A 25991-nucleotide genomic window follows, 5' to 3' on the forward strand; every position below is an offset into this window, starting at 1 on the left:
CGTATATACTCGAGTATAAGCCGAGATTTTCAGCCTCTTTTTTGAGGCTGAAAGTGCCCCCCTCGGCTTATACTCGAGTCATCGCTGTCTGCCTGCTCGATCAGCGTGTCGAGCAGACAGACAGCGGCCATTCTATAATTCAAAAGCCGCGCCTCCGGCTCCGCCTTCGCCTGTGATAGGCGGAACACTGAATTTCCCAGCAGCCTGTGTTCCGCCTATCACCGACATCGTCTCATCCTCGTACTACGGACGAGGATGAGACGATGTCCGTGATAGGCGGAACACAGGCTGCTGGGAAATTGTGTTCCGCCTATCACAGACAGGGAGGCGCGGCATTTGAACAGGGGAATGGGCGCCGACGAAGAGCGGTGATCCTGGGACGGGACCGGACGGAGGCTCGGCTCGGGACGGGACGGGACCGGACGGAGTCTCGGGACGGGACGGGACGGGACCGGACGGAGGCTCGGGACGGGACGGGACCGGACGGAGGCTCGGGACGGGACGGGACCGGACGGAGGCTCGGGACCGGACGGAGGCTCAGGACACAGGTAGGCTGGACACACAAGGCCACACACACACACACACACACACACACACACGGATGGACACACACACACACAGGGATGGATGGATGGATGGACACACACACAGGGATGGATGGATGGATGGACACACACACACACAGGGATGGATGGATGGATGGACACACACACAGGGATGGATGGATGGATGGATGGACACACACACACAGGGATGGATGGACACACACACACACAGGGATGGATGGATGGATGGACACACACACAGGGATGGACAGGCATATCTCACCCTCGGCTTATACACGAGTCAATAGGTTTCCCAGTTTTTTGGGGGTAAATTGGGGGCCTCGGCTTATACTCGGGTCGGCCTATACTCGAGTATATACGGTACATGTTCAAGGTTAGCTTGCAGTATAGTAGTAGTACTGTATATGTGAGATGGAGCATTGCACCATATGACATTACATAGTTACATAGTTAGTAAGGATGAATAAAGACACCAGTCCATCCAGTTGAACCTGAGTGAGTGTCTGCAATTGTCCCTATCCCAGTACATTGCACACTTACAAAAGTTAAATAGTTAATATTTGCCTGTTTAAAAAAAACAACACAACAACAAATTAGTGTTTCGAATAGTAGATGCATGAGATGAGGCACATGACATCATGCACTTCCTCTTGCTTACAGTATCTGACAAAAGCTAGCACACCCCACACATTTTTGTGAATATATTTTTATATATCTTTTCATGTGACAACACTGAAGAAATTACACTTTGCTACAATGTAAAGTAGTGAGTGTAGAGCTTGTATAACCATGTACATTTGCTGTCTCCTCAAAATAATTCAACACACAGCCATTAATGTCTAAACCACTAGCAACAAAAGTGAGTACACCCCTAAGTGGTAATGTCCAAATTGGGCCCAAAGAGTCAATATTTTGTGTGGCCACCATTATTTTCCAGCACTGCCTTAACACTCTTGGGCATGGACTTCAGCAGAGGTTCACAGGTTGCCACTGGAGTCCTCTTCCACTCCGACATCACGACATCACGAGACTGGTGGATGTTAGAGACTTTGTGCTCCTCCACCTTCCGTTTGAGGATGCCCCACAGATGCTCAATAGGGTTTAGGTCTGGAGACATGCTTGGCCAGTCCATTATCTTTAACCTCAGCTTCTTTAGCAAGGCAGTGGTTGTCTTTGGAGGTGTGTTTGGGGTCATTATCATGTTGGAATACTGTCTTGCAGCCCAGTCTCCGAAAGGAGGGGGATCATGCTCTGCTTCAGTATGTCACAGTACATGTTGGCATTCATGGTTCCTTCAATGAACTGTAGCTCCCCAGTGCTGGCAGCACTCATGCAGCCCCAGACCATGACACTCCCACCACCATGCTTGACTGTAGGGAAGACGCACCTGCCTTTGTACTCCTCACCTGGTTACCTCCACACACGCTTGACACCATCTGAGTCAAATAAGTTTATCTTGGTCTCATCAGACCTCGGGACATGGTTCCAGTAATCCATGTTCTTAGTCTGCTTGTCTTCAGCAAACAGTTTGCAGGCTTTCTTGTGCATCATCTTTAGAAGAGGCTTCCTTCTGGGATGACAGCCATGCAGACCAATGTGATGCAGTGTGTGGCGTATGGTCTGAGTACTGACAGGCTAACCCCCACCCTTTGAACCTCTGCAGCAATGCTGGCAGCACTCATGTCCATTTCCCAAAGATAACCTCTGGATACGATGCGGAGCACGTGCACTCAACTTCTTTGGTCAACCATGGCGGGGCCTGTTCTGAGTGGAACCTGTCCTGTTAAACCACTGTATAGTCTTGGCCACCATGCTGCAGTTTCAGGGTCTTGGCAATCTTCTTATAGCCTAAGCTATCTTAATGTAGAGCAACAGTTATTTTTTTTCAGCTCCCCAGAGTTCTTTGCCATGAGTTGCCATGTTGAGCTTCCAGTGACCAGTATGAGAGAGTGAGAGCGATCACACCAAATTTAACACACCTGCTCCCCATTCACACCTGAGACCTTGTAACGCTAATGAGTCACATGACACTGGGGGGGGTGGCTAATTTGACATTTTCACTTAGGGGTGTGTACTCACTTTTGTTTGCCAGCGATTTAGACATTTATTTGAGGGGACAGTAAATTTACACTGTTGTACAAGCTGTACACTTACTACTTTACATTGCGGCAAAGTGTAATTTCTTCAGTGTTGTCACATGAAAAGATATAATAAAATATTTAAAAACATATGAGGGGTGTGCTCAGTTTTGTGAGATGCTGTATGTGCAGTATGACAACCCTGTGAGATCTTGCAAGATCTCCCTGAAAGATATAAATGATCTTGACTTCCCAAGGAGCATCAGTGCAGCCATCTTGGATGTGTTGTCAGCAGTCCCAGCATTCTTACTTAGAGTTGCCACTCAAGTGGAGCTTTATACTTAAGGCTATGTAGAGAGGTAATGGGAGGAGTGGAGATACTGGGTCAGTACAGAGAATAACAAGACACTCTCATAAGAGAAGACTAAGATAAGCAAGAAGGAAGGGGGCTATGCTAAGGAATTGACTTTTTCTGGAATAGTCAAATTTAGCTAGCAGGTTCATAGACACATTGCAGTGATTAAAAAAACAATTGTATGGAAAGGAAAACACTTGCGCTAAGCATCTACAATCCCCATTTATGTGTTTTACCTGCAATTTGGTGCCAAGCATTTACTACATTTTAAGGGTCAGCCTATTGCAAACTGATGTTTCAGTGTTTGGATTCTTTTATATATTTTTTTTTTGTTTCAATACATTTATTCGTTTTTCAAAGATTAACAAATCATACATAACAAAACAGGTAAGCTATTATGTTACACTTATTTAGTTTTCTTATAACCTCTGTCATATTAAGATCTATCAGTAGTATATTATTGGTTATTGTATCTATTCGTCCAAATTGGCCAGTTTCTATCGAACAATTTGCAAGTAGTTTATTGCTGTGAGGCATTCAAAGGTATAATTCTATGTACAGCTTTTACCACATCCAAAAGGTCAGTATCTTTCCAGTTGCAAAGTAGTAAGTTCCTAGTTTCTAAAATAATGTGGGTTATCACTGATCTAAAGCGTGGTGTGAACTTCTCTATACCCAAGTGGAGAACCACTAGCGCTGGGTTAGGAGGTGTGATGATGCCAGTGAGCGATGAGATCAATTGGAATATTTGATTCCAGAGGCTTTTTATGCTCGGCGATGCCAGAACATGTGTAGTAAATGTCCTATATTTCCGCAGTTCCTCCAACAGAGGGTTGAGTGTTCTGGGAAGAATTTAGCTAGTGTGTCGGGGTGTAGTGACATCTATTTGTAATTTTGATCGTTAAGTCCCAGTGTTTGGTGCAGTGGGATGCTTTATGGATTTTTGAGAATGCCATTCTGCATTCGCGTGCATGGCGCCCATCTCTGTTTCCCATTTTTGGATTGCTCTGGTTTTCCTAAAAATGTATTTATCTTGAAAGAGATTGTAAAAAAGAGATATTCCTTTGATGTTATTTTGAGGTGTAAAGTAGAATGACCATGCTTTGGTGGGCATCTTTGCCTTTAAGATAGGGTACGTTTCAGAAAATGTGATATACGTACACAGAAGAACAGTGTTTTATTTGGCAGATTATATTCAGTGAGAATTTGTTCTGCAGATTTAGGCTGTTGACCATCAAGGAGATCCGATACTTGTGTGATACCGTGTTTTAACTGATAGCATGGGGATTTTTGCTTCTAGGATATCAATTGTAGGCTGGTCGTTTATCACAACTTCCTCTGTGTGCTTTAGGGATAAAAATAGGATTTTTATTACAGCTTACCTGTAAAATCCTTTTCTTGGAGTACATCATGGGACACAGAGCCTTAAGTAATTACTTAATGGGTTATAGGCTACCTTCAGGTGTTGACACTGGTAAACCCAATCAAGGAAGTTTACTCCCTATCTAACCCCACCTCCTTCCAGGAGCACATCAGTTTTTGTAGCAAAGCAACATACTTAATCCCAAAAGAGAGGCGGGACCTCTGTGTCCCATGATGTACTCCATGAAAAGGATTTTACAGGTAAGCTGTAATAAAAATCCTATTTTCTTTATTGTACATCATGGGACACAGAGCCTTAAAGTGGATGTAAACCCACTCTCATCATTTCTAAACTACTGCCATAGTGGTGATCTATAAGGATATACATGCCTCCTGTCAAATGTCCCCGCTTTAGCTGTTTGAAACCCCAAAAAAGTCCAGATTCAGTGGGCGGGTCTGTTGTTTGGTGATCGGTGGGCGGGGTCATGATGTCAGCAGACTCCCCGCCCACCTGTACACTCCCCTTGGTCAGAGCGTGCAGGAGAGGCAGAGCGCGCTCACGGCCCCCTGTCACTTCAGTAAACACACAGACATGACAGTGGGGGATGATCCGCCCCGCATACTTTTCATCATCTGCTTCTCCTCCCTTCACCTGAAAAGCCATGAAGGGGGGATCGGTGCTCACAGCTTTGGGTTTTGGAAAGTTGGAAGTTGGTTTCTTGCACACAGAGGATGTCCGCTCCCTGATTGCAGACCTCTTGCCACATGGAAAATCTTTTAATGGGGTGGTTTAGACCCCTGGCATTAATTGAGGCATTTTATGGTCACAGCTGTTCTGAAGTGGTTTGTCATAATGTAGTGTGGTGTAGATACTCACTGCGGTCACACGGTCTCCTGTGGGATGCCACATTATGAGGTGAATAGGATGTGTGGAGCTTGTTGTCTTCATTAGATGAGTATTGTTCAATGCGAATATAGCTGCGTGTATCAAACAAATAACAAAAGGAACAAAAAACATAGAAAGAAGTGAACATTGGAATTGGATCTTACAACTGATCCTTGGGCAGATGTAACTGCGTCGGTACTAGGAGGAAAAAGGAGATTATAATTAGTAGCTCATAAACCGGAGATGTTGGTTAACTGAGGACATTTTACTTGTGAGCTTCACCATTGTTTTTCTTATCAGATCGCTTGTGGGATACTATTTGCCACTCGTTTTGGACTGCTTGAGGCCTTGTTGGGGGTGCTTGAAGAGCGGCCTGGTCCAGGAGTATACCCCACTGATGTAAGGCTGCAATTCCTTCCTCAAGCATTGTTACTGATGTTGGGAGCCCATTGTGTGTAATGGACTGAGTTGTGGAGGATTTTGTGATTTCTTTGGTAATTGTCGCCAGGTTGCGGCAGCATTGGAGTGTATGCCTGGAGAGGTCAGGGAGCCACCGTATAGTAGTGTATTGTGATGGGATGTTGTCGGGTGGTCTTGACGCTTGCAGGATCTGATTTTTGATGTGGTAATAATGTTCCCATAGTAGGACATCCCTGGGAGTCTCCTTAGGTAGAAAGGAGGGTTTGGGGACCCTGTGAATCCTATCCACTATAAGGTCCTGTGCTGTCAGAGATGGTACTAAAGTAGAGAACAGGGTATGAGAATATTGGAGAAGAAGATTTGGTGTGACAGACTCTGGGATGCCCCTGATTTTAATATTATTCCTTCTGGACCTGTCCTCTAAATCTGCGATCTTGTCTTTCAGTCATGCTATGTCTTCCCCATGGGCAGTGTGTGCTTCCACTATTACGTTATAGGAGGATGTATATTCTTCCATCTTTTTTTTTCCCACATGGTCTACACTGAAGCCTAGGGCTTGTACTTCCCTCGGCCTAGCTGGAGATTCCCTCCTGGGTCTCGATTTTGCAGGGCTCCTCGTGGAAGGGCTGGATGTCCCAGAGGATGATTTGCTGTGCAGCTTGTTTAAGTGTGAGGCTGTGGATGTCAGTCCAGGACCCCCATTGTGCCCCGCGGCCTTGTCTGCGTGCTGCTGTTCTCAGGCGCTGCTGCCATTTTGTTGTGGTCGGTGCGAGGGCATCGTGAAGAAAGCCGGCAGGTTAAGTGGCTGCTGTGGATTCTTCCATTGCCTCATCATCCCTGCGATGTGCAGCAGTCCGATGATGTGGCTCAGAATGGTGCCGGTGAGCTCGGATGGCGATGGATTTTCTCTGGCGGGCTGTGGAGCTCCTGAACTACATATCCATCTTGGAGCCCGGTAGCCATGCCCCCCTGATTCTTTTATGTTTCTTAGGAACTCGGCTGATAACATTTCTGTGTTTGATCTTTGGTAAAGTCCAACTCCAGCTATAACCATTTTTATTTTTAATCCTTGCTAAAATAGGGAGGGATTAGAAGTTCTTGTTACTGTCTTTGTCCCTACTGGGGAGTTTTCTACTGACTTGTCTTGGTGCTATAGACAGCAGTGAAGGAACTTGATTGGCATGCACATAGTCCTGACCTCAATCCGATAGAACACCTCAGGGATGAATTGGAGCAGAGACTGCGAGCCAGGCCTTCTAATCCAACATTGGTGCTGGACCTCATGAATGCACTTCTGGAAGAATGGTCAAACATTCCTATAGACACACCCCAAAACATTGTGGGCAGCCTTCCCAGAAGAGTTGAACCTGTTGTAGCTGCAAAGGGTGGGTCAACTTATTATTAAACCCTACAGACTACGATTGGGATGCCATTAAAGTTCATGTGCGTGTAAAGGCAGGTGTCCCAATACCTTTGACAGCATAGCGTATATTTGGAATATTGGGTCTAAGTCTGTGAGTCAAGGACAGTATTGGAATCATAATGGTATATATACCAACACATTCCAAAATATTTTCAGCAACATTCTTTATATGACATTACACTCCAGTTATACTGCCAAGTTTAAGTGGATGGCATATCCCTCTGCCTTCCCAATAAATCTCAGTAGAAAGTCACTTCATAACACAATTTAATGACCTGATATATTAAGACCTGCTTTTCCATTAAAATGTAATTCAGTGTGCTCCATAGATCAATAAACCTTATTCTGTTTCTGTAACGCACTTATAGACTGCATTCCTCTGGTTATAATGTGGGTGATTTATGTCTTCTACCATCAGTCCGTTTACATATGCTTTACCAACAATGTATACATGATTTATCCTCTATATGTTGGCTGGCAGATATACACACTAGTGTAACCATAACACAGTTATGAACGTGTGGCATCAACAGACCTCCTGAGTCAATGATTTTACATGATGGCAGAGGGTACCTATAAATGTGGAATGTGCCTGCGTAAAGGAATACAGGGAAATATATTTTATAGTCGTTCCAGTGTAGCTGTAAAAACTGTCACACGACACAGCTGTCTTTTGTACTTTGCTAGTAAAAACAGCATTCTTCTGCCGTTCTTAAAGCTGAATTCCAGGTCTAAATGTTATAGCATAGTTACATTGGTCCAGCTTAAACCAATGTAAATATGCATTTTCTATACCTGTGGAAGTTGAAAATCTTTGCAGTAGTTTCTGCTACTACAGTGATCAGCACTGTCTTTCGGGTCCCGTGTCGAGCAGCTGCCATGCTTCATAGTGAACACAGAAGGTTGCTCACCTACCTTGCACAGGCGCGTTCACAGAATGCTTTACAGTCTTCTTAATGAATGCAAGGTGCTTTATAATTGGACTAATGGTGGAGATTATGATGTACAGTCATGTATCACTACCTCAGCAAGTCAGAGATCTCCTTATATTCATTGAGAAAAATGCAAGGCGCTCTGCGAACAGCACTTGCATCAAGCGGGTGACCCCCTCTATTCACAAAGTAGCAGGACAGCAGCTCAGATTGGGACCCAGAAGATGGCTAGTATTGCCTCTAGTAGAGGATACTTACAGTGATTTCCAGCTTCCACAGAGATTCCACATGTATGGATTATGAATACTTACAGTGCCTTTCAAACGTATTCCTTGGTTTTCATGGCAGTGTTTGGTTAGTGGTGCCTCTTGCTTAGGTGTTGCAGCCTCTGGGGCCTTTCAAAAAAAGGTGTGTATAGGTAACGACAGATCATGTGGCACTTAGATTGCACACGGGTGGGCATCATTTCACTAGTTATGTGACTTACGAAAGTAATTGGTTGCACCAGAGATTTTTATGGGCTTCATAACAAAGGGGTTGAATACATACGCACATAACAATTATCAGTTTTTTATTTCTGAAAAATTGTTTTATATATATATTTTTCGACTTACTTCACCGACTTAGAATATTGTGTTCTGATCCATCACACAGGTTAAAAAAACATTGAACAGAAGGCTGTATTGTAACAAAATAGGTAAAAAGCCAAGGGGGGGGGGGGGGGGGTGAATACTTTTGCAAGGGACTGTATACTGGTCCAAGATGGATCAGTGTAACTCTCCTATAAAATCCATACCTGGAATTCAACTTTTCTTCATGGATAAATGAGTTTAGAACTCTTATTACTACTGCTATTATTATAAACATGTATTTCTTTGCTGCAGCAAGCTATTATACATTAGGATTGATTTACTAAAACTGGAAAGTGCAAAATCTGGTGCAGCTGTGTATGGTAGCCAATCATCTTCTAGCTTCAGCTTGTTCAATTAGACTTAGCCAAATAAACCTGGAAACTGATTGGTTTCTATGCAGAGCTGCGCCAACTTTTGCGCACTCCAATTTTAGTAAATCAAACCCATGCATGTGCGTACTTTAAGTAAAACTCCAATTTTATTAAAGTTGTCAGAGAAAAAAACATACTTGCCACATAACTGCCATTGATTTATATTTTCCTGTGTTTTTATTCCATTAAAAATGTGCAACTACAGAAAAAATACCCATTAATCTGCAGGAATTCCAAGAGCTCCCAACTTCCTGTCTCTGCTGACAACACTGTGCCTCTGCTCTAAATTCCCAGCCAGTGTTGTCAGCTTTGCCAGCCAGATTAAAGAACAATCCCTCGTGTATAAATGATTTAGTCCCCTTTCACACGGATAAACCGTTCGGGTCTGCCTGTCAGTTTTTCAGGCGGACCTGAACGGATGCTCCATAGAGGTCTATGGAGCGTCGGATGTCAGCGGTGACAAGTCCGCTGACATCCGACCCGCTCCGATCCAAAAAAGCGTAACTGAGGAAAAAGCTATTTTTCCATCCATCATCGGATCGATGGACACTGCGGTCCGACGTCACCCGATCTCCCATAGGGGAGAGCGGCGCTGTGACAGGTCCGTCCCTGCGCAGTGTGCAGAGACGGACCTGTCATCTTCCTGCTCAGCGGAGATCCCTCCGGCGATCCCCGCTGAGCAAGCGGATATCCACAGGGCGGATCAGCACTGATCCGCCCCGTGTGAAAGGACCCTTACTTCATTAATTTTTAATAAAAGAACAATTTGCCTTCATTGGCTGTAAAGGATAGGAGAGTTTAATTTCACTTTTAAGGCTTTCATGTACACTACATCTCCTAGACTTTAGTTTTTTTTTTTTGTTTTTTTTTTGTTTTTTTTTCCCAAAGCTCTAAACTCAGTTCCATAAAAGCCTATGTGTCCATGTACAAATGGTCTTTTAGGATGTTTTAGTAGCTGCTGCAGTCAGGATAGGAACATTTTAACCGCTGGCCAGAAATTGTGGCAAAAGTGCTTTTCCTGCATTTTGTGCTTCCCTGTGGTCAAAGTAGGCTATGTGTACATAAGAGGCCTAAGGCTGTCAGGAGATCAGTGCCTACAAACTTGGCAGTGCCTAAAAATAGAGAGCAACTGGGCATGTGCAGAGAAGGGTGAAACTGTGTATTACTTGATTTTAAACGGTATAGACACTTATTTTTAATGTTTTATATAGCTATACATGCAAAAGAGGCCAGCCTGAAGCGACCTAGCAGGACTTAATTTTCTGACTAAAGTTCCACTTTTAAAGGGTACACATGGGCAGAATGTCGGGAGACATGTGCTGGTTCAAAAAAAGTTATTCTGCCCGTGTGTATGTCGGTCTGTCGGACGTGCATGCTGGAATACCAGCATCCGACTGACTCCCAATCGGCACTCTCAGCCAATGGCAGAGAGCGCTGATCGGAGAGTTCTGGCAGGGGGGGGGGGGGGGGACCTTCCTCGTCAGAACACATCAGCTCAGCAGGGGAGATCGCTGGACTAACCTTGCCTGGTTGGTATGCGTCTCTGACCGGAACCGACAGTTTTTTTTTTTTCATGCAACCCACAGGGTTACACAAAAAACCGAATGGTGTGTACCCGGCTTAACGCCTCTTCTTGCACCCATTTACAGGGGCACAGCAGCTCATGTGCTGTATAGTACATAATATCTTAAAAGCTATGTGTTTGTGCTCCCCTTTCACTAGACCATTGTAATAGCAGCAAGCAAAACAGGATCACTGAAGCACCAGGGGAGTTAGTATTTCTTTTCTTTGTTGAAACAGGCTGCAATAGTGGTGTCACCACCTAAACAATATAACAATGTCCAGTTGAGATTTTGATGCACAAAAAATGTTTTATGATGCTGCTGTTTGTCTTTTCCTGTGTATATCTTTATTGTTGGCCCATTTGTGTATTATGGGAGTTCAGCATCAAATCAGTTTCCTTATTACCTTATGTACAGAGTGCCCTACTGGAGGAACAGCAGTCCGTTATGACACGTTGTGCAGAAGAACGCAGGAAAGTTTCTTCTGAATGGGCAGAACTTCACGCCCAGCAGAAACTAAGCAAGGAGCGGGTGGAGAATGACCTCACCAAAGTGAAAATGGCAGAGTCTCAGAGAGAGGGAGCTCTTATCAGCCTCACCAAGGTATATGAGCATTGGTAGAACCATATTTGAGGACTCTAAATATCTACGTGACCTTCTAGATATTTCTTCTCCTTTTCATGTGTATTAGGAAAAATGTACTTGAATTGTTTTCCTTTTTTGACAAATGCAATTGATAATTCTCTTTTTATAAGCAAGTTAGATGTCATATCACTTCAGTTTTTTTCACATTTTGTGAGTCTATGGCACATCTGTTATACTGAAGTGCATGTGACTGTTCGGAGTCAGTGAGGTAGACCTTTTCCACTGCAGGAGAGTTTTCAGTAAATGAATGGCTGATAACATTTATCTACACTTAGATCACTGTAGCTATATATCACTTCTTACAAGTATGGAAAAAGATTGGTGTATGCAAGTACCTGTGTATGTCTTCAGATCAATTCATGTGTTCCTGTCTGTGTACACAGAGCCTTAAAGTGATACAACACACTCCTGTTTTTAGGCACTTTCAGCAGCTGATTTAATCACTTACTGAATATGCAGCTTCTTTATCTTTTTAATCGTTGCCTATGTTCCAGTTTATGCTAGTGCCATGACTGCTGTCCCTAGTTCCCAGGGTGGCTCCTTTTTTCTTGCAGCACCCTACCTTGCACCATTGCATGCAGGAACTAGTGTTGTGTGCACTGTGTGATTCAATAGGAATGCATGACTCCCTAGCCTAAGATGTCAAAGCACTCCCCTGCTCCTCTCGTTCTAAAGCTAGCTTCACACTATTGGGGTTTCCCTGCAGCCACCTTTGGGGAGACACAGCAGGCCATTCATTTAAATGGGCTGCTGTACCTACAGAAAATGCAGGAAAAAGGTCCCTGCACCTGTTCCAAAAGCACAGTTCTGTGTGGTTTCCAAAACAGGAAACTTGCTGCCATTTCCAGTGAGTGGGGATGCCTTTAAGAGTTAATGACACCCCCCACATGTCACATGTAAATGATAGTCTTTCCATCACCAAAAAGATGCTGCTGTTAGCAGACTTGCACCTGCATAGATGTGAATCCCGCCTCAGTTAAGACTGGCTAGATACTGTACTGTACACTATTAACTTTTTTTTCTATGACTACCAGAAGTTTAGGGAAGCAGCACTGAGCGAGCAGGAGCCACAAACATCAAAAGCAGTAAACTGCAAGTGCTGGAGTAAGAATTTTAACAAATAGTTTACTGGGGAAATTTTCATTTTATTGTGCTGATTGTGTTGGGTGAAAAAAATGTTGAGGGTTTCATTCTATAACTTCTCTCAAAGGTTTGCACTAGGCCATGCTTCCTGTTGTTCTAACAGGCAATGTCCAAGCCATTACTGGGCTCTGCAGTTTAGGCACTAGACTGGAACACAGCAAGGGGTACTAAATGGGTGGAGCTTAGCGATGAATTGGACCAAAGTTGAGGTGTTTTGGCAAGTCTGTACCAGGGTCCTCTCAAGACAAATTGATTTGCTTCTAAACAAAGGTACTTGAGCAGGCACGACAAGTAGTCTGCATTTTACTAGTATTTGTAGGATGTGGCAGGTTTGCTTTAAATAGCACCAGTACAGCTTCACTGAAATGGATTCAGTTGATTGTCATACCATGTTTAAATTGAATGTGAAAGGAGAAATGTATATCTAGATAAAAGGGGCATCTAAGCTTTATGGTGAGCTTAAATAATGCTTGTGGCCCTAGTCAGGTAATCTGTTCTTTTGAAAATTCCTGCACTAAGCAATTTAGATAAAAACAAGAAAAAATATACCCGGTCTCCAAAAAAAAAAAAATCTCCTTTATAGTTAGTTGTACTTTTGGCCTTTAAAGCTGAATTCATTTTTATTTAATTTTGGATAGAGTGGAGAGGAATTGAACACCTGTCATGTTCTTATTGTTGTCCGTGTCCCCGTTGGGGAGATCCATACTCTTTGTCCAGTTTACCATTATCACCGAGAGTAAAAGTGAAAATCCCAAATTTTGACTTCACCAGAATAGGGATAGAGGGGAAATCTTCCAATGGGGATACCAGTTTGGTGACATCTAGGGATATTGGAGGGGTTTTCTCTCACTTCTTGTTTTGGCTATGCAACAGGAAGTGAAGAGAAATCTCCCCAATGGACACAGATGGCGAAAAAAATCTGACGGGTTATAACCCTCTCTTATTCTATGCAAAATGAAAAAAAAAATTGCCTTTTTAGTTTTACTTTTACAGCACCTGAAATAGCAAATTTTTGTGTTTTACTAAACTTCTTTAATAAATTACAAAACTTACAGTATGTATTTGTGTACTTTTCTCCTCCTTAAGGAACAGGCAGAGCTGAAGGTACAGGCCGCCGAACTGCGCAACAAAGAAGAGCAGCTGGCTGCAGCTAGGGAGGCACTAGAGAAAGAGAGGCATGAGCTGCGACTTGAAAAGGATCGGGTGTATGCCACTGCCATGCGCGTGCGCCAGCGAGCAGAGGAAGTAGAAAGCATGAGCAAGGTACAAAGTTACATATAGCTTTTCAGTGCTAGCACCATAGCAACATATCCTTAGGAACTGACATTTGTGTATGCTATTCTCAAATTATAGATACATACACATGCAATTTATTTTAAGATGTCATCACCAGAACAAGAAACCACAGACAGAAATACAAACATCGTCAGAAGTTGTAACTTTACCCACTCTAGCTTCTAATCATGTCTTCTCCGGATATTTGTTTTCAACCCTTCACTGCTCTATACAAAATTAAATAAAATATTTCTCTGGAGTAGGGCTTTAACCACTTGCTTACTGGGCACTTAAACCCCCCTCAGTCCCAGACCAATTTTCAGCTTTCAGCGCTGATGCACTTTGAATGACAATTGCGCGGGCATACAACACTGTACCCAAATTAAATTTTTATCATTTTTTTCCCACAAATAGAGCTTTCTTTTGGTGGTATTTAGTTACAGCTCGGAGTTTTATTTTTTGCTAAACAAACAAAAAAAGATGCAAAAAAAAAAAAAAAAAATCATGTTTTAATAGTTTGTTATAAAATTTTGCAAACGGGTCATTTTTCTCCTTCATTGAAGTGCGCTGATAAGGCGGCACTGATAGGCTGCATTGGTGGGCACTGATGGGCTGCATTGGTGGGCACTGATGGGCTGCATTGGTGGGCACTGATGGGCTGCATTGGTGGGCACTGATGGGCTGCATTGGTGGGCACTGATAGGCTGCATTGGTGGGCACTGATAGGCTGCACTGGTGGGCACTGATAGGCATAGTTAAGGCGGCACTAATAGGCACAGATAAGGCGGCACCGATGGGCACAGATAAGGCGGCACTGATGGGCAAAGATGGGCACAGATAAGATGGCACGGATAAGTGGCACGGATGGGTGGCACGGATGGGCACTGATAGGTACCACAGATAGATGGGACTGATGGGCACTGATAGGTGGCACTGATAGGTGGCTCTGATAGGTGGCACTGCTGGGCACTGATGGGCGGCACTGCTGGGCACTGATGGGCGGCACTGGGGTGCAGCACCTTTGAGGCAGATTGGGTGGCACTGTGGGTGGCACTGTGGGGTGGCACTGTGGGTGGCACTGTGGGCACTATGGGCACAGACGGGGGGCACTTACTTTTAGTTCTACTTCAGGATGGCACTGCGGGAGGCAGGTGGGCACTGGCAGGTGGCATGTGGTGCCTTGCATTGCTGGCCGTGATCGGGACTGATGTCCCGATCACGGCCGCCGGTGATCGGCTTTTTTTTTTGTCAGCGCGAGGAGGAATAATAGCCGATTACCGGCTCCGTTCTATCACATGATCAGCTGTCATTGGCTGACAGCTGATCACGTGATAAGGGGTCGGGATCGACCCCTTACACGGATCGGTGATCAGGCGAGTCTCACGGACTCGCCGATCACAGAGCGCGCCGCGCGCGCCCCTCAGGGGGCGCGCAGGCCGCTCGTAACCGGGACGACGTCAATAGACGTAGTCCCGGAAATCTAGGTCCGCGCTAATGCCGTCATTCGGCAATAGCGCGGTACCCAAGTGGTTAAAATAAGACTTGTGTGTCAGTCACCCCTCTGACATTTCAGCAGCCAGGCTCCCGCTTCCCACGCAGCCGTCATTCTGCTATAGGCTGGGCGGGAAGTGGTTAATTCAAGCATGTTCAAGCAAAAATGCTGTTTTTTTTCCTTGCATGTGATTGGGTATTCTTTGCAAAAGTGAAGCTTAACCTAAGCTCTGGAGCAACTGCACTCGCAAAGGACACAGTCTATTTGTCTTTGGTTCAGTTATCCTGACTGGGCTTCATATAATGTCCTGCAGGATAACAGCCGCCGCACGCCCGTGGGGGCGCACGTCAGGGAGGCTCTTTACAATGTGAGCAGCTGTGTCCAATCACAGCTGATCACAATGTAAACAGGAAGAGCTGTTGATCGGCTTTTCCTCACTCGCGTCTGACAGACACGAGTTGAGGAGAGCCGATTGGCGGCTCTCCTGACAAGGGGGGCTCTGGAGAAACTGCATTTGCAAAGAGGACAGTCTATTTGCCTTTAGTAAATTAATCCCTATGTGTCCTATCTCATTTGATATTCCTTTGTGGGTATGGGGTACTGTCAATACTATAGTGAATTGTATTTACCAAGATGGGGAAGGGAATCTCTCACTTACTAGATGCATTTAGGTTTAAAGGGTTACATCTAAGGGGTGCTGGGACTTCAAAGTTTTATTGATACTGAGCAGTAAAGGGAAAGAAGATGATCATCCAAAAAGTTAATGGGCACTGGTTAGGCACCCGGGAACATCACTCAGGGCCTAAATCCTATGGAAGCAGCACCAAAGCAAATTCATAAATGTGTCTAAAACTGCGTTATTAATTCACAAGACATCCAAAGTGGTTTGGGGCAAAATGTGACCCCCCCCCCCCCCCCTTCATCAGGGCTACAAGAGAAATATAAAAGAAAACTGCAAACCAAAGCATTATCAACTTTTACATATTGTCTAAAACTAGCATAAACAATGCCAAAAAAATGCCCTGCATATAAAATGATGTATGTACCACATATAATAATTCAAATTGATATAATGGTCTAATAGCATATTATCATATATCATCCTAAATTAATAATGTAAAAATATAAGAACAAACCAACATATTACCAATGAGAGTTCAGTAAAATCTAGATCACTGATTAAAACGAATACAACTTACACTTCCCAAAATGGTCCTTAGGAAAATCAAATATGAATGCTTGAACAACTATTGATGAGTTTTTAAATGAATGAATATGTAAATAACATATACACATAACTATGTACAACAAAGTTACGTCAATAACTAAACATTTATTGAATTTACAAAGATTGCCTGCTATACAAATGAAGTACAAGTTTCAAAGTCATCTACTTCAATACTTGGGTATAGGAAATTGTTCAGGAGAGGCATTGACTTTACTTATTTTGCTTAGAAACTAGTGCTTCTGTGCCATCTTGTGGTAGGAATATATAAAGCAGTTAAAAGTACCACTTGTCTCTTTTTTTTTTTTTTTTTTTCAAGCTGGCCTTGCAGCGTCAAGAAGAAGGGGAAAATGCCTTGGCAGAGGCAAAGAAGGTGGAATCTGGACACCAAGACCGTCTGAATGCCATTCAGCAACAACTGGAGAGGTTGAGACAGCAGGAAGAACACCTGATGGAAGTAAGCAGATTTTTTTGCAAGAGGGAGCTACCTTTTAATAAAATCTTAATCATGAAAACATTGGCTGAAGAAATTAATTACATTTTGGGACTGATTTACTAAAGGCTATAGTATATAGACATTATATATATATATATATATATATATATATATATATATATATATATAGTATATTGTGAACTTTGCAAAGTGCAGTTGCTCAAGAACATAGTAAATGAAGTAAAGTTTCACTTTGCAATAAAAACATAGTCACGAGGAAGGGAAGAAAAAAAAAAAAACCTGCATTTTTGCTTGCACACAATTGGATGATGGAAGTCAGCATTATTATGCTTATTTATTAAGCTCGAAAGCAACTGCTACTTGTCTACTTACCTTCAGTAAATCAACCTCTTTGTTGGAGGTCTGAGGCCTTGTGTTTAACCATTTGTTGGTCGCGCTATAGCCGAATGACAGCTACAGCTCAGTCATCTAGTTCTGGAATGTCATCATATGATGGCGTCCCGTGATCATACCCACTGCTGATCACCAATTGGGGTAAAGAGCCAATCAGCGGCTCTTTACCATATGACCATGTGTCTATTCACAGCTGATCATGGAGGTAAACAGATGCCGGTAATCGGCACTCCTTACCTCATGCTGTGTCGGCATGAGGATTGAAGAAGAGAGCCGATGACCGGAATCTCTAAAAGGGACATAAATGTACACTAATAATCAGGGCACTGTTTATCAGTGGCCTTGATTTATCATTGCAGTCCCAACATTGCTGCCAATATGTGCCCACCAGTGCTGCAAATCTGTGTCTACCATTTCTGCCAATCAGTGCCCTCATCAGTGTCACCCATCTGTTCCATTGCTGCCAATCAATGCGGCCTCATCAGTGCACATCAGTGAAAGAGGAAAATTGCCTGTTTCAAAATGAATATTTTTTTGTTTTCGGTCTTTCTTTGTTTATTTTGCAAAAAATAACAAAACCCTGTGGTGATTAAATACCACCAAAAGAAACCTCTATTTGTGTGAAACGGTAAAAGTTGAAAATTGGCCTGGGCAGGAAGGGAGTGAAAGTGCCATGTAGGCAAGTGGTTAATTGTGCATATGTTCTCCACTTTATTTTGTTTTCATTATCTTTCCCACCTTGTAACATATCTTAGGAACGCAAGAATCTTGCCCACCAGAGAAGACAGTTGAACCAGCTACGTCAGGGACTGCCCACTGTTCAAACAGAGGCACAACAGGCAGCATCAGTATCTGAATCCATACATATTAATGGTAGGATAGTCTGTACCAGTAAAAATTCTGTAGATCCTCTTCAGTTCTGTCATATAATCAGTTGCTGTATCATGACAATGCACCACAGCTTCACATCTCGCAACTACCAGGTCACATTTAGCATGCTTTTAGATATGGATAAGTGAGTTGAAGATCCCAGTATTGTAAAATATTTTAAAGGGTAACTTCACCTCTTCAAGAAAAATGAAAAGTTGAACTAACTCCATGTATTTTCTCGCCACCAAACCAGACCCCACTGCAGACAGTAGCCATGATGCCCGTACTGTCAGTGTAACAGGCCATACACTACAATATATGGCCCCATAGTGAGTATCTATCATAATGCTTGCAATGGTAAGTGCTCATTGGTCAGTGCAACCATGTGACTGTGCTAACCATTGGGAAGCACATTTGGAGCTTCTTCTGGTAAAGTGTCTCAGAAGAAATAAACACTTTTCATTGGTCACATGATCGCGCTGACCAATGAGCACTTATTGAAAGCATTATGATGGACACTTAGGCCGCGTACACACGCGCGGACTGTTTGCCCAACCTTGTTCGTCAAACAGTTTCGGCAAACAGTCCGCTCAAAATTTGCATGAGCGGACTTGCCCACACACGAGCACACTGTTTCAACGAACTGTTTGCCAAACAGTCCGCTCAACTTTTGAAATGAACGGACTCGCCCACGTAAGGCGGAGGCAAATCCGCCCATTTCGAGCGCGTGTACAGGTAGGCGGGGCCCGCGAAGGAGACGTCGCGGGCTCCGCCGCCTGGAATGGGCTTAAAGGGGAACCCCAACGCCGAAAAAAATCGGCGTGGGGGTTCCCCCAAAGTCCACACCAGACCCTTGTCCGAGCACGCTACCCGGCCGGCCAGGAAAGGGGGGCGAGCGAGCGCGCCCCCCCTCCTGAGCCGTACCAGGCCGCGTGCCCTCAACATGGGGGGGTGCCTTGGGGAAGGGGGGGCTGCGCGGCCCCCCCACCCCAAAGCGCCTTGTCCCCATGTTGATGAGGACAAGGGCCTCTTCCCGACAACCCTGGCCGTTGGTTGTCGGGGTCTGCGGGCGGGGGGCTTATCGGAATCCGGGAGCCCCCTTTAAGAAGGGGGCCCCCGGATACCGGCCCCCCACCCTATGTGAATGAGTATGGGGTACAATGTACCCCTACCCATTCACCTGTGAAATAAAGTACAAAAAAAAACACAACACAGGGAAAAAATATTTTATTGCACAGCTCCGGGGGTCTTCCGTCTTCGGGGGTCTTCTCGCCGGACTCCTCCGCTATCTGTGTGTAGCTCTCTTACTAGCGGAGGAGTCCGGCTTTCTTCCTCCCCGCCGCCGGCCTCTTCTCCCGACTTCGGGGGTCTTGTCCCCCTCTTCGGTTCTTCTGCCGGGCCACCGCGCCTTCTTGTAGCTCTTTTACAGGCGGTGGCCCGGTCTTCTGTCGCCGCTGTCGTCGCCGCCGCCGCCGCCTTCCGTTCTTGTTCTTCTTCTTGTTCTTCTTCTTCTTCCCCAGGAGATGTTGACTCGACGAGCTCTCCGGCCGGAATGCCAGAGCCGCGCTGTGCGATCACTTATATAGTGACAATGGGGCGGTGTCACATGGTATATGTCACATGGGTTGGTCACATGGGTTGATGTCACATGGGGACTATGACATCGTAAGGGGACGGGGTCACCATGTGACCAACCCATGTGACATATACCATGTGACACCGCCCCATTGTCACTATATAAGTGACCGCACAGCGCGGCTCTGGCATTCCGGCCGGAGAGCTCGTGGAGTCAACATCTCCTGGGGAAGAAGAAGAAGAAGAAGAACAAGAACGGAAGGCGGCGGCGGCGGCGACGACAGCGGCGACAGAAGACCGGGCCACCGCCTGTAAAAGAGCTACAAGAAGGCGCGGTGGCCCGGCAGAAGAACCGAAGGCGGCGACAGAAGAACGGAAGGCAGCGGCGACAGAAGACCGGGCCACCGCCTGCAAAAGAGCTACAAGAAGGCGCGGTGGCCCGGCAGAAGAACCGAAGAGGGGGACAAGACCCCCGAAGTCGGGAGAAGAGGCCGGCGGCGGGAGGAAGAAAGCCGGACTCCTCCGCTAGTAAAAGAGCTACACACAGATAGCGGAGGAGTCCGGCGAGAAGACCCCCGAAGACGGAAGACCCCCGGAGCTGTGCAATAAAATATTTTTTCCCTGTGTTGTGTTTTTTTTTGTACTTTATTTCACAGGTGAATGGGTAGGGGTACATTGTACCCCATACTCATTCACATAGGGTGGGGGGCCGGTATCCGGGGGCCCCCTTCTTAAAGGGGGCTCCCGGATTCCGATAAGCCCCCCGCCCGCAGACCCCGACAACCAACGGCCAGGGTTGTCGGGAAGAGGCCCTTGTCCTCATCAACATGGGGACAAGGTGCTTTGGGGTGGGGGGGCCGCGCGGCCCCCCCTTCCCCAAGGCACCCCCCATGTTGAGGGCACGCGGCCTGGTACGGCTCAGGAGGGGGGGCGCGCTCGCTCGCCCCCCTTTCCTGGCCGGCCGGGTAGCGTGCTCGGACAAGGGTCTGGTGTGGACTTTGGGGGAACCCCCACGCCGATTTTTTTCGGCGTTGGGGTTCCCCTTTAAGCCCATTCCAGGCGGCGGAGCCCGCGACGTCTCCTTCGCGGGCCCCGCCTACCTGTACACGCGCTCGAAATGGGCGGACTTTCCGAGCGGCAACAGTCCGCTCATTTCGAAAGTACAGCGGACAGGCCCACACACGGGCGGACTGTTCGCTCAAACACAGTTTCAGCGGACAGTTTTTCGGAATTTCCGAAAGACTTTGTCCGTCCAACTGTCCGCTGAAACTGTCCGCTGAAAGCCCACACACGAGCGGACTGTCCGCCCAAACACTGTTCAGCGGACAAGGTTGGGCGAACAGTCCGCCCGTGTGTACGCGGCCTTAATCTGGGGCTGTGTTTTGTGGTGTGCAGTTTGCTACAGGCAGCACAGACCATCATGACCGCTATGAGCAGAATATTTGGAGTAAAACTCACCTTTTCATTTTTGATGAAGAGGTTAACTTAACCTTTAAGTCTCCTTGTCTTGTAAATTTAATTCTGTTGTATGTGCTTTAGAGAGTTTCATTAAAAAGATTTTCCGGAATGAGATATTTTTTTTCAAAAATGCAACCTTTGTACAAAGGCAACATAGCTTCCTATTCTCAGATGTAAAAAGCACAGTTAAAGCTTACGTTCATGAATGAAAAGCGACCTATAAATGGAGGATGGATAGATAAATGAAGATTTTGTCTCCTCTATTCATAGTGCTTTTCATTGTGGGAAGCGATAGTACAGCTTCTCTGAATAACGCAGGGTGGCAGAAAGGGTAGGCTTAGTTGGCTTTTTGAACGAGTGCCTAAATCAGGTGGAGCCACTTGTATTTACCTCTGCAGTACTGGAAGATCACAGCTGTAGGGGTATGGGAGGGGAATGAAGATGTCAACGAACATAGCAGCCACCTGCACATGGGACACTTCTCGTTCTTGTAAATATCTTCCCTTAACTAAACGTAAAGTGTTACTAAACCTAAAAATGTTTTCTCAAATTGCCTTTCAGGACAGCCTTGGAGAGCGTAGCTCCGCCCATTTTCCAAGAAACACATGCAGCTTTAAAATCCCTCCTCTTCCAACATGGCTTCAGTTATTGTGTTTCTTTCGCCATTTCTGCGCTCTCTCCAAGGTCGAGGGGTATAGGCGCTCACCTCAAGGCATTACTGGCTGTTTTCTTCCAGCGACCATCCCAGCTCCCCCCCCCCCCCCCAGTACAGGCGGGGGGGGGGGGCTCTGGGGTCTCCAGCTTCTCCAACTCAGAGGAGCAATGGCCCTCAGGAGGTAGCGCCTGGGGTCCACGGTGTTCGGCAGAAAGCTAGGCGGACGGCTGCAGGATTTTAGCCAGAGGTAAGGATGCGGGTCGATCGGCCAGTGTTTCCAGTTCCGGCCTTTGTTGATGCCGGGATCCGGGAACTTTAAAAACCAAGTCGTTTTTCTTAGTCCCCGCTGCGCTCTCTGCAAAATGGACAAAAGACCCACAGCCTCAGCGGAAGCATCTCGCCTCAAGCACTGTTCAGGCCCAGGTAAGAGGGGTACAGTGGTGCCTCTATCTTCTCCTTATGGGCTTATGTTTTATTGTGTATGCCTCCCTGCGGGGGGCCTGCGGCTGCAGGGCCAGAGGGGACTTCGTTCTGACCCTGCAGCCTGGACAGGAGGGGGGCTTTGCCTGAGGGTCTGGCACCTTTTTGGGGTCACGCTGTTTTTCTTTGTTCTGGTAGAGGGCTGTCTCACTAGGGAGATGGTGGTATACTGCTACAACAGTAAGGACGCTTGGGTGACTCTTGTTTGTTTTCTTATAGGTTAAAACGTCAGCAAAAACTAAACCTCTTCCACCAGTTCAGAGGAAATGTCCGACTTCCTAGAAACCTCTCAGGTTAATGGCAAAAACAATGTGCAGAAAACATCCCAACAATGCAAGGATCTGTTTTCCTCTGTAAGAGAGTTTACAAACTCCTTGAGCTCTGTCAGATCTCTGCTGGTCAAAAGCCTGGCAAGCCAAGCAGAACCCCAACAGCCTCCGTCCAGCCCTCGAACAACCACCTCTAAGGCAGAGACTGTTGACTCGGGGGACAAGGAGAAAAGTACTCTTCCTTCCCTCAAGGATTCAGACTACGGGGAAGAGGAAGATGATAGCCGAGCGTCCAGGTACAAGCTATCATTGGAGGAGGTAGATGATCTCTTAAGAGCAATCTACATGACCCTAGGAGATTCAGGAGGAAAAAGTGCAAGCCAAGGCTTAGATGAAACCAAACACAGGGTGTTTCTGGTCCACATGGTCCTCTCTGATGCAATTAAAAAAAAGTGGAAGGACCCAGAGAGAGGTTCTTTCTTTTCTAAAACCCTCAGGAGAAGATTCCCCTTTGGAGAAGGAGACTGAGGTCTGGAACCAGAGACCCAGGGTGGACGCAGCATTCTCACAAGTATCCCATTGCACAGACCTGGCGTTAAAAGGTATGGAGGTAATTAAGGACAAGAGGACGATTTCCTTCTGAAAGAAGCGTGAGATTCTACCTCGTCCAGTCTCAAGCCCACAATGGCTTCCACAGTACAATGGCTTCCACAGCAGTGGCCAGGAACCTGGAATGATGGATAGAAAAACTTAAAGGGCACATAGAGGCAGGGACATTACAAAAAGAGTTGCTGAAATTGCACTGATTCTTAAAGCAGTAATGTGCATGGCTGATGCATCAACAGAATCTGTATAGATGTCAGCAAGTTCTTCAGCTCTGGTGAGCTCAGCTAGATGTATTCAGACCCCCCCCCCCCATCAGCCCCCCAAAAATAAATGACATTCTCATCCCAGTGGGGAGAAAATTATCTTCTTTTAACCCATAGTGGGAAAAGACAACCACAAGCCTGTTCGTGAACAACGTCATCACCCAGGGGTACAGTTTGGCGCTCTCCAAAACCCCTCTGAGCAGATTCTATATCGCCAGTCTTCTAAAAGACAAAGAAAAAGCTTTTCATAATGGCGAGTCTACTCCAGGATCTGATACAACAGGAAGTCATTATCCAAGTCCCAAATCATTAGGAAGGTAGGGGGTTTCTATTCACACACCTTCCTAGTGCAGAAACCCTCGTCAGCATCGTCTGATACTGAATTTTGAAGATTCTAAACAAGTCGATCCGTTTCAAACATTTCCAGATGGACACAATCTATTCAATACCGAAGCTGTTGTCCCCAAATTGCTTTATGGCATCTCTGGACTTAAGGCATGCTTATCTGCATGTCTGGATAGCCCAAGCCTCCCAACGGTTTCTCCATCTAGCTCTCAACATGAGGTGTTCAGCATGGCATCTCCAGTTCAGAGCTCTGCCATTCAGACTACCATCCTCCCTCTGGATCTTTAGAAAAGTGATGGTAGAAGCACTGTACCTGGATGATCTGTTACTCTTTACAGACTCCAAAAGCCAGGTCCGGGCAAACCTGCAGGTGACTCGGGCTCACCTCAAGAGCTTAGGTTGGCTCCCAAATTTAGAAAATAAAAATCTAGTCCCAGGACAGGAGATGAAGTTCCTGGGATAAACAATAAACTCGGTACTTCAGAAAGTCTTTCTTCCACAGGAGAAGATAGAGAAGGTCCAATCTACGGTAAAGCAGGTTCAAACCAATCTCTCATGTCTGTTCGAATAGCTATGGCAGTTTTGGGACTTCTGACGGCATCTGTTCCAGCCATAAAGTGGGCCAGACTACATTTCCGGCCACTCCATATAAACATCCTTCAAAGATGGTCACACCAGAAAAACAAATCAGGCTCGCTTCAAACGTAAAAAGAGTGGTCTGGTGGTGGCGGAATACGACCAACCTAACAGAATGCCTTCCCTGGTTCTTTCCCCTGGACAAACTTCTAACAATAGACGCAAGTGCTTGGGATTGGGGAGCCCACTTGGACGGCCAGACCGCACAGGGTTCCTAGTCCAAAGCAGAAGCCCAGAAGTCTTCAAATTGGCAAGAACTAAAGGCCATAATTCTTGGACTGCTATCCTTTCATCAGTTAACCAGGTGGGACAGCATGTGCAAGTACTCTCGCACAATACAACAGCAGTAGCCTATGTATTGAAACATGGAGGAACCAGGAGCAAAGGGCTCTTAGAGCTAGCCAGCCAGTTGCTTACCTGTGCAGAGCGAAACCTGGCTTCACTAACAGCGATCCATGTGAAGGGGTCCCAGAACCTTCTAGCAGATCTGCTAAGCAGAAGGAAAGTAGTAGAAGCAGAATAGAGCATGAATCATGAGGTCTTCCTGATGGTCACCAAGGCATGGGGTCAACCTCAGATTTATTTGCAAGCCAGCGGAACTCAAAAGTGGGAACGTTTTTCTCACTCCACAGGGAAGTTCAGGCCAGAGGCATAGATGCGTTTATCCATCCTTGGAAATTTCCAACTGATACTGCTGATCCTCAGTAAGTTCAGAGAGGAAAACGCAAATCTGATTCTGGTCACCCCCTTCTGGCCGAAGAGGCCCTGGTTCGCGGCTCTGCTAAATCTAGCCGCAAACCTCCCTGGAATCTACCATCCAGAAAAAATCTGCTAAGACAGGGGACCCTGAACCATTCCGAAGCAGATCGACTACAACTGACCATCTGGTTTCTGAAGAGGACCTCCTAATAAGAGCAAAGGGCCTGCAGGAAAAGCTAGTGAAATACCCTGATCTCCAGTAGGAAATAAGTGACACGGCTATATACCTTAAAGCAGTGATGGCGAACCTTGGCACCCCAGATGTTTTGGAACTACATTTCCCATGATGCTCAAGCACTCTGCAGTGAAGTTGAGCATCATGGGAAATGTAGTTCCAAAACATCTGGGGTGCCAAGGTTCGCCATCACTGCCTTAAAGTATGGAAACAGTTTAACTCTTGGTGCTCTCCTAAAGATTTCCAGGTCAAAAGTATAGTTTCAGTCCTAGAATTCCTTCATGGCGGAATGGAGAAGGGGCTGGCAGCAAGCACCCTTGACTCAGGTGGTGACTTTTTTAAAGACTCTATCTAAAGAAGAACAGGCCGTAACCCTTAAACTTTTTCCCAACTGGGATTTCTCTATTGTGTTGCAAGCTCTCATGGAGGCTCCTTTTGAACCCCTGCATCCTTAAAACATTTAGTTCTCATGAAGATTTTTTAGTGGCCATCGCGTCAGCCAGAAGGATCAGTGAGCTTCAGGCCTTGGTGGTCACAGAACCCTTTGATGTTTTTTTCAGATCGGGTAATTCTTTGAACAGATCCAGCATTTCTATCCAAGGTTGCGACACCTTTTCACCGCTCACAAGAGATTGTAATACCCACTTTCTCCTCATCTATAGCCAATCCAGGAGAAGAAGCTT

General features: G+C 45.7%; 1 protein-coding gene across 4 annotated transcripts in view; it reads left to right on the plus strand.

Moving 5' to 3' along the window:
• The window catches only part of FBF1 (Fas binding factor 1), a 141398-nt gene that overhangs the window by 106542 nt on the left and 8865 nt on the right, over nt 1–25991 (plus strand). For 3 of the 4 annotated variants that reach the window (XM_077459367.1, XM_077459365.1, XM_077459366.1), the window contains 4 exons: nt 11005–11190; nt 13462–13638; nt 16687–16824; nt 17973–18090. In XM_077459367.1, coding sequence (XP_077315493.1) covers nt 11005–11190; nt 13462–13638; nt 16687–16824; nt 17973–18090 — 619 coding nt within the window. The remainder of the gene's footprint in view (nt 1–11004; nt 11191–13461; nt 13639–16686; nt 16825–17972; nt 18091–25991) is intronic. The other variant, XM_077459368.1, reaches the window with a different exon arrangement.

This window comes from Lithobates pipiens, unplaced genomic scaffold, assembly GCF_037356315.1.
Source record: "Lithobates pipiens isolate NorthernLeopardFrog02 unplaced genomic scaffold, aLitPip1_a1.2 Scaffold_28, whole genome shotgun sequence".
In the NCBI taxonomy this organism is placed as follows: Eukaryota; Metazoa; Chordata; class Amphibia; order Anura; family Ranidae; genus Lithobates; species Lithobates pipiens.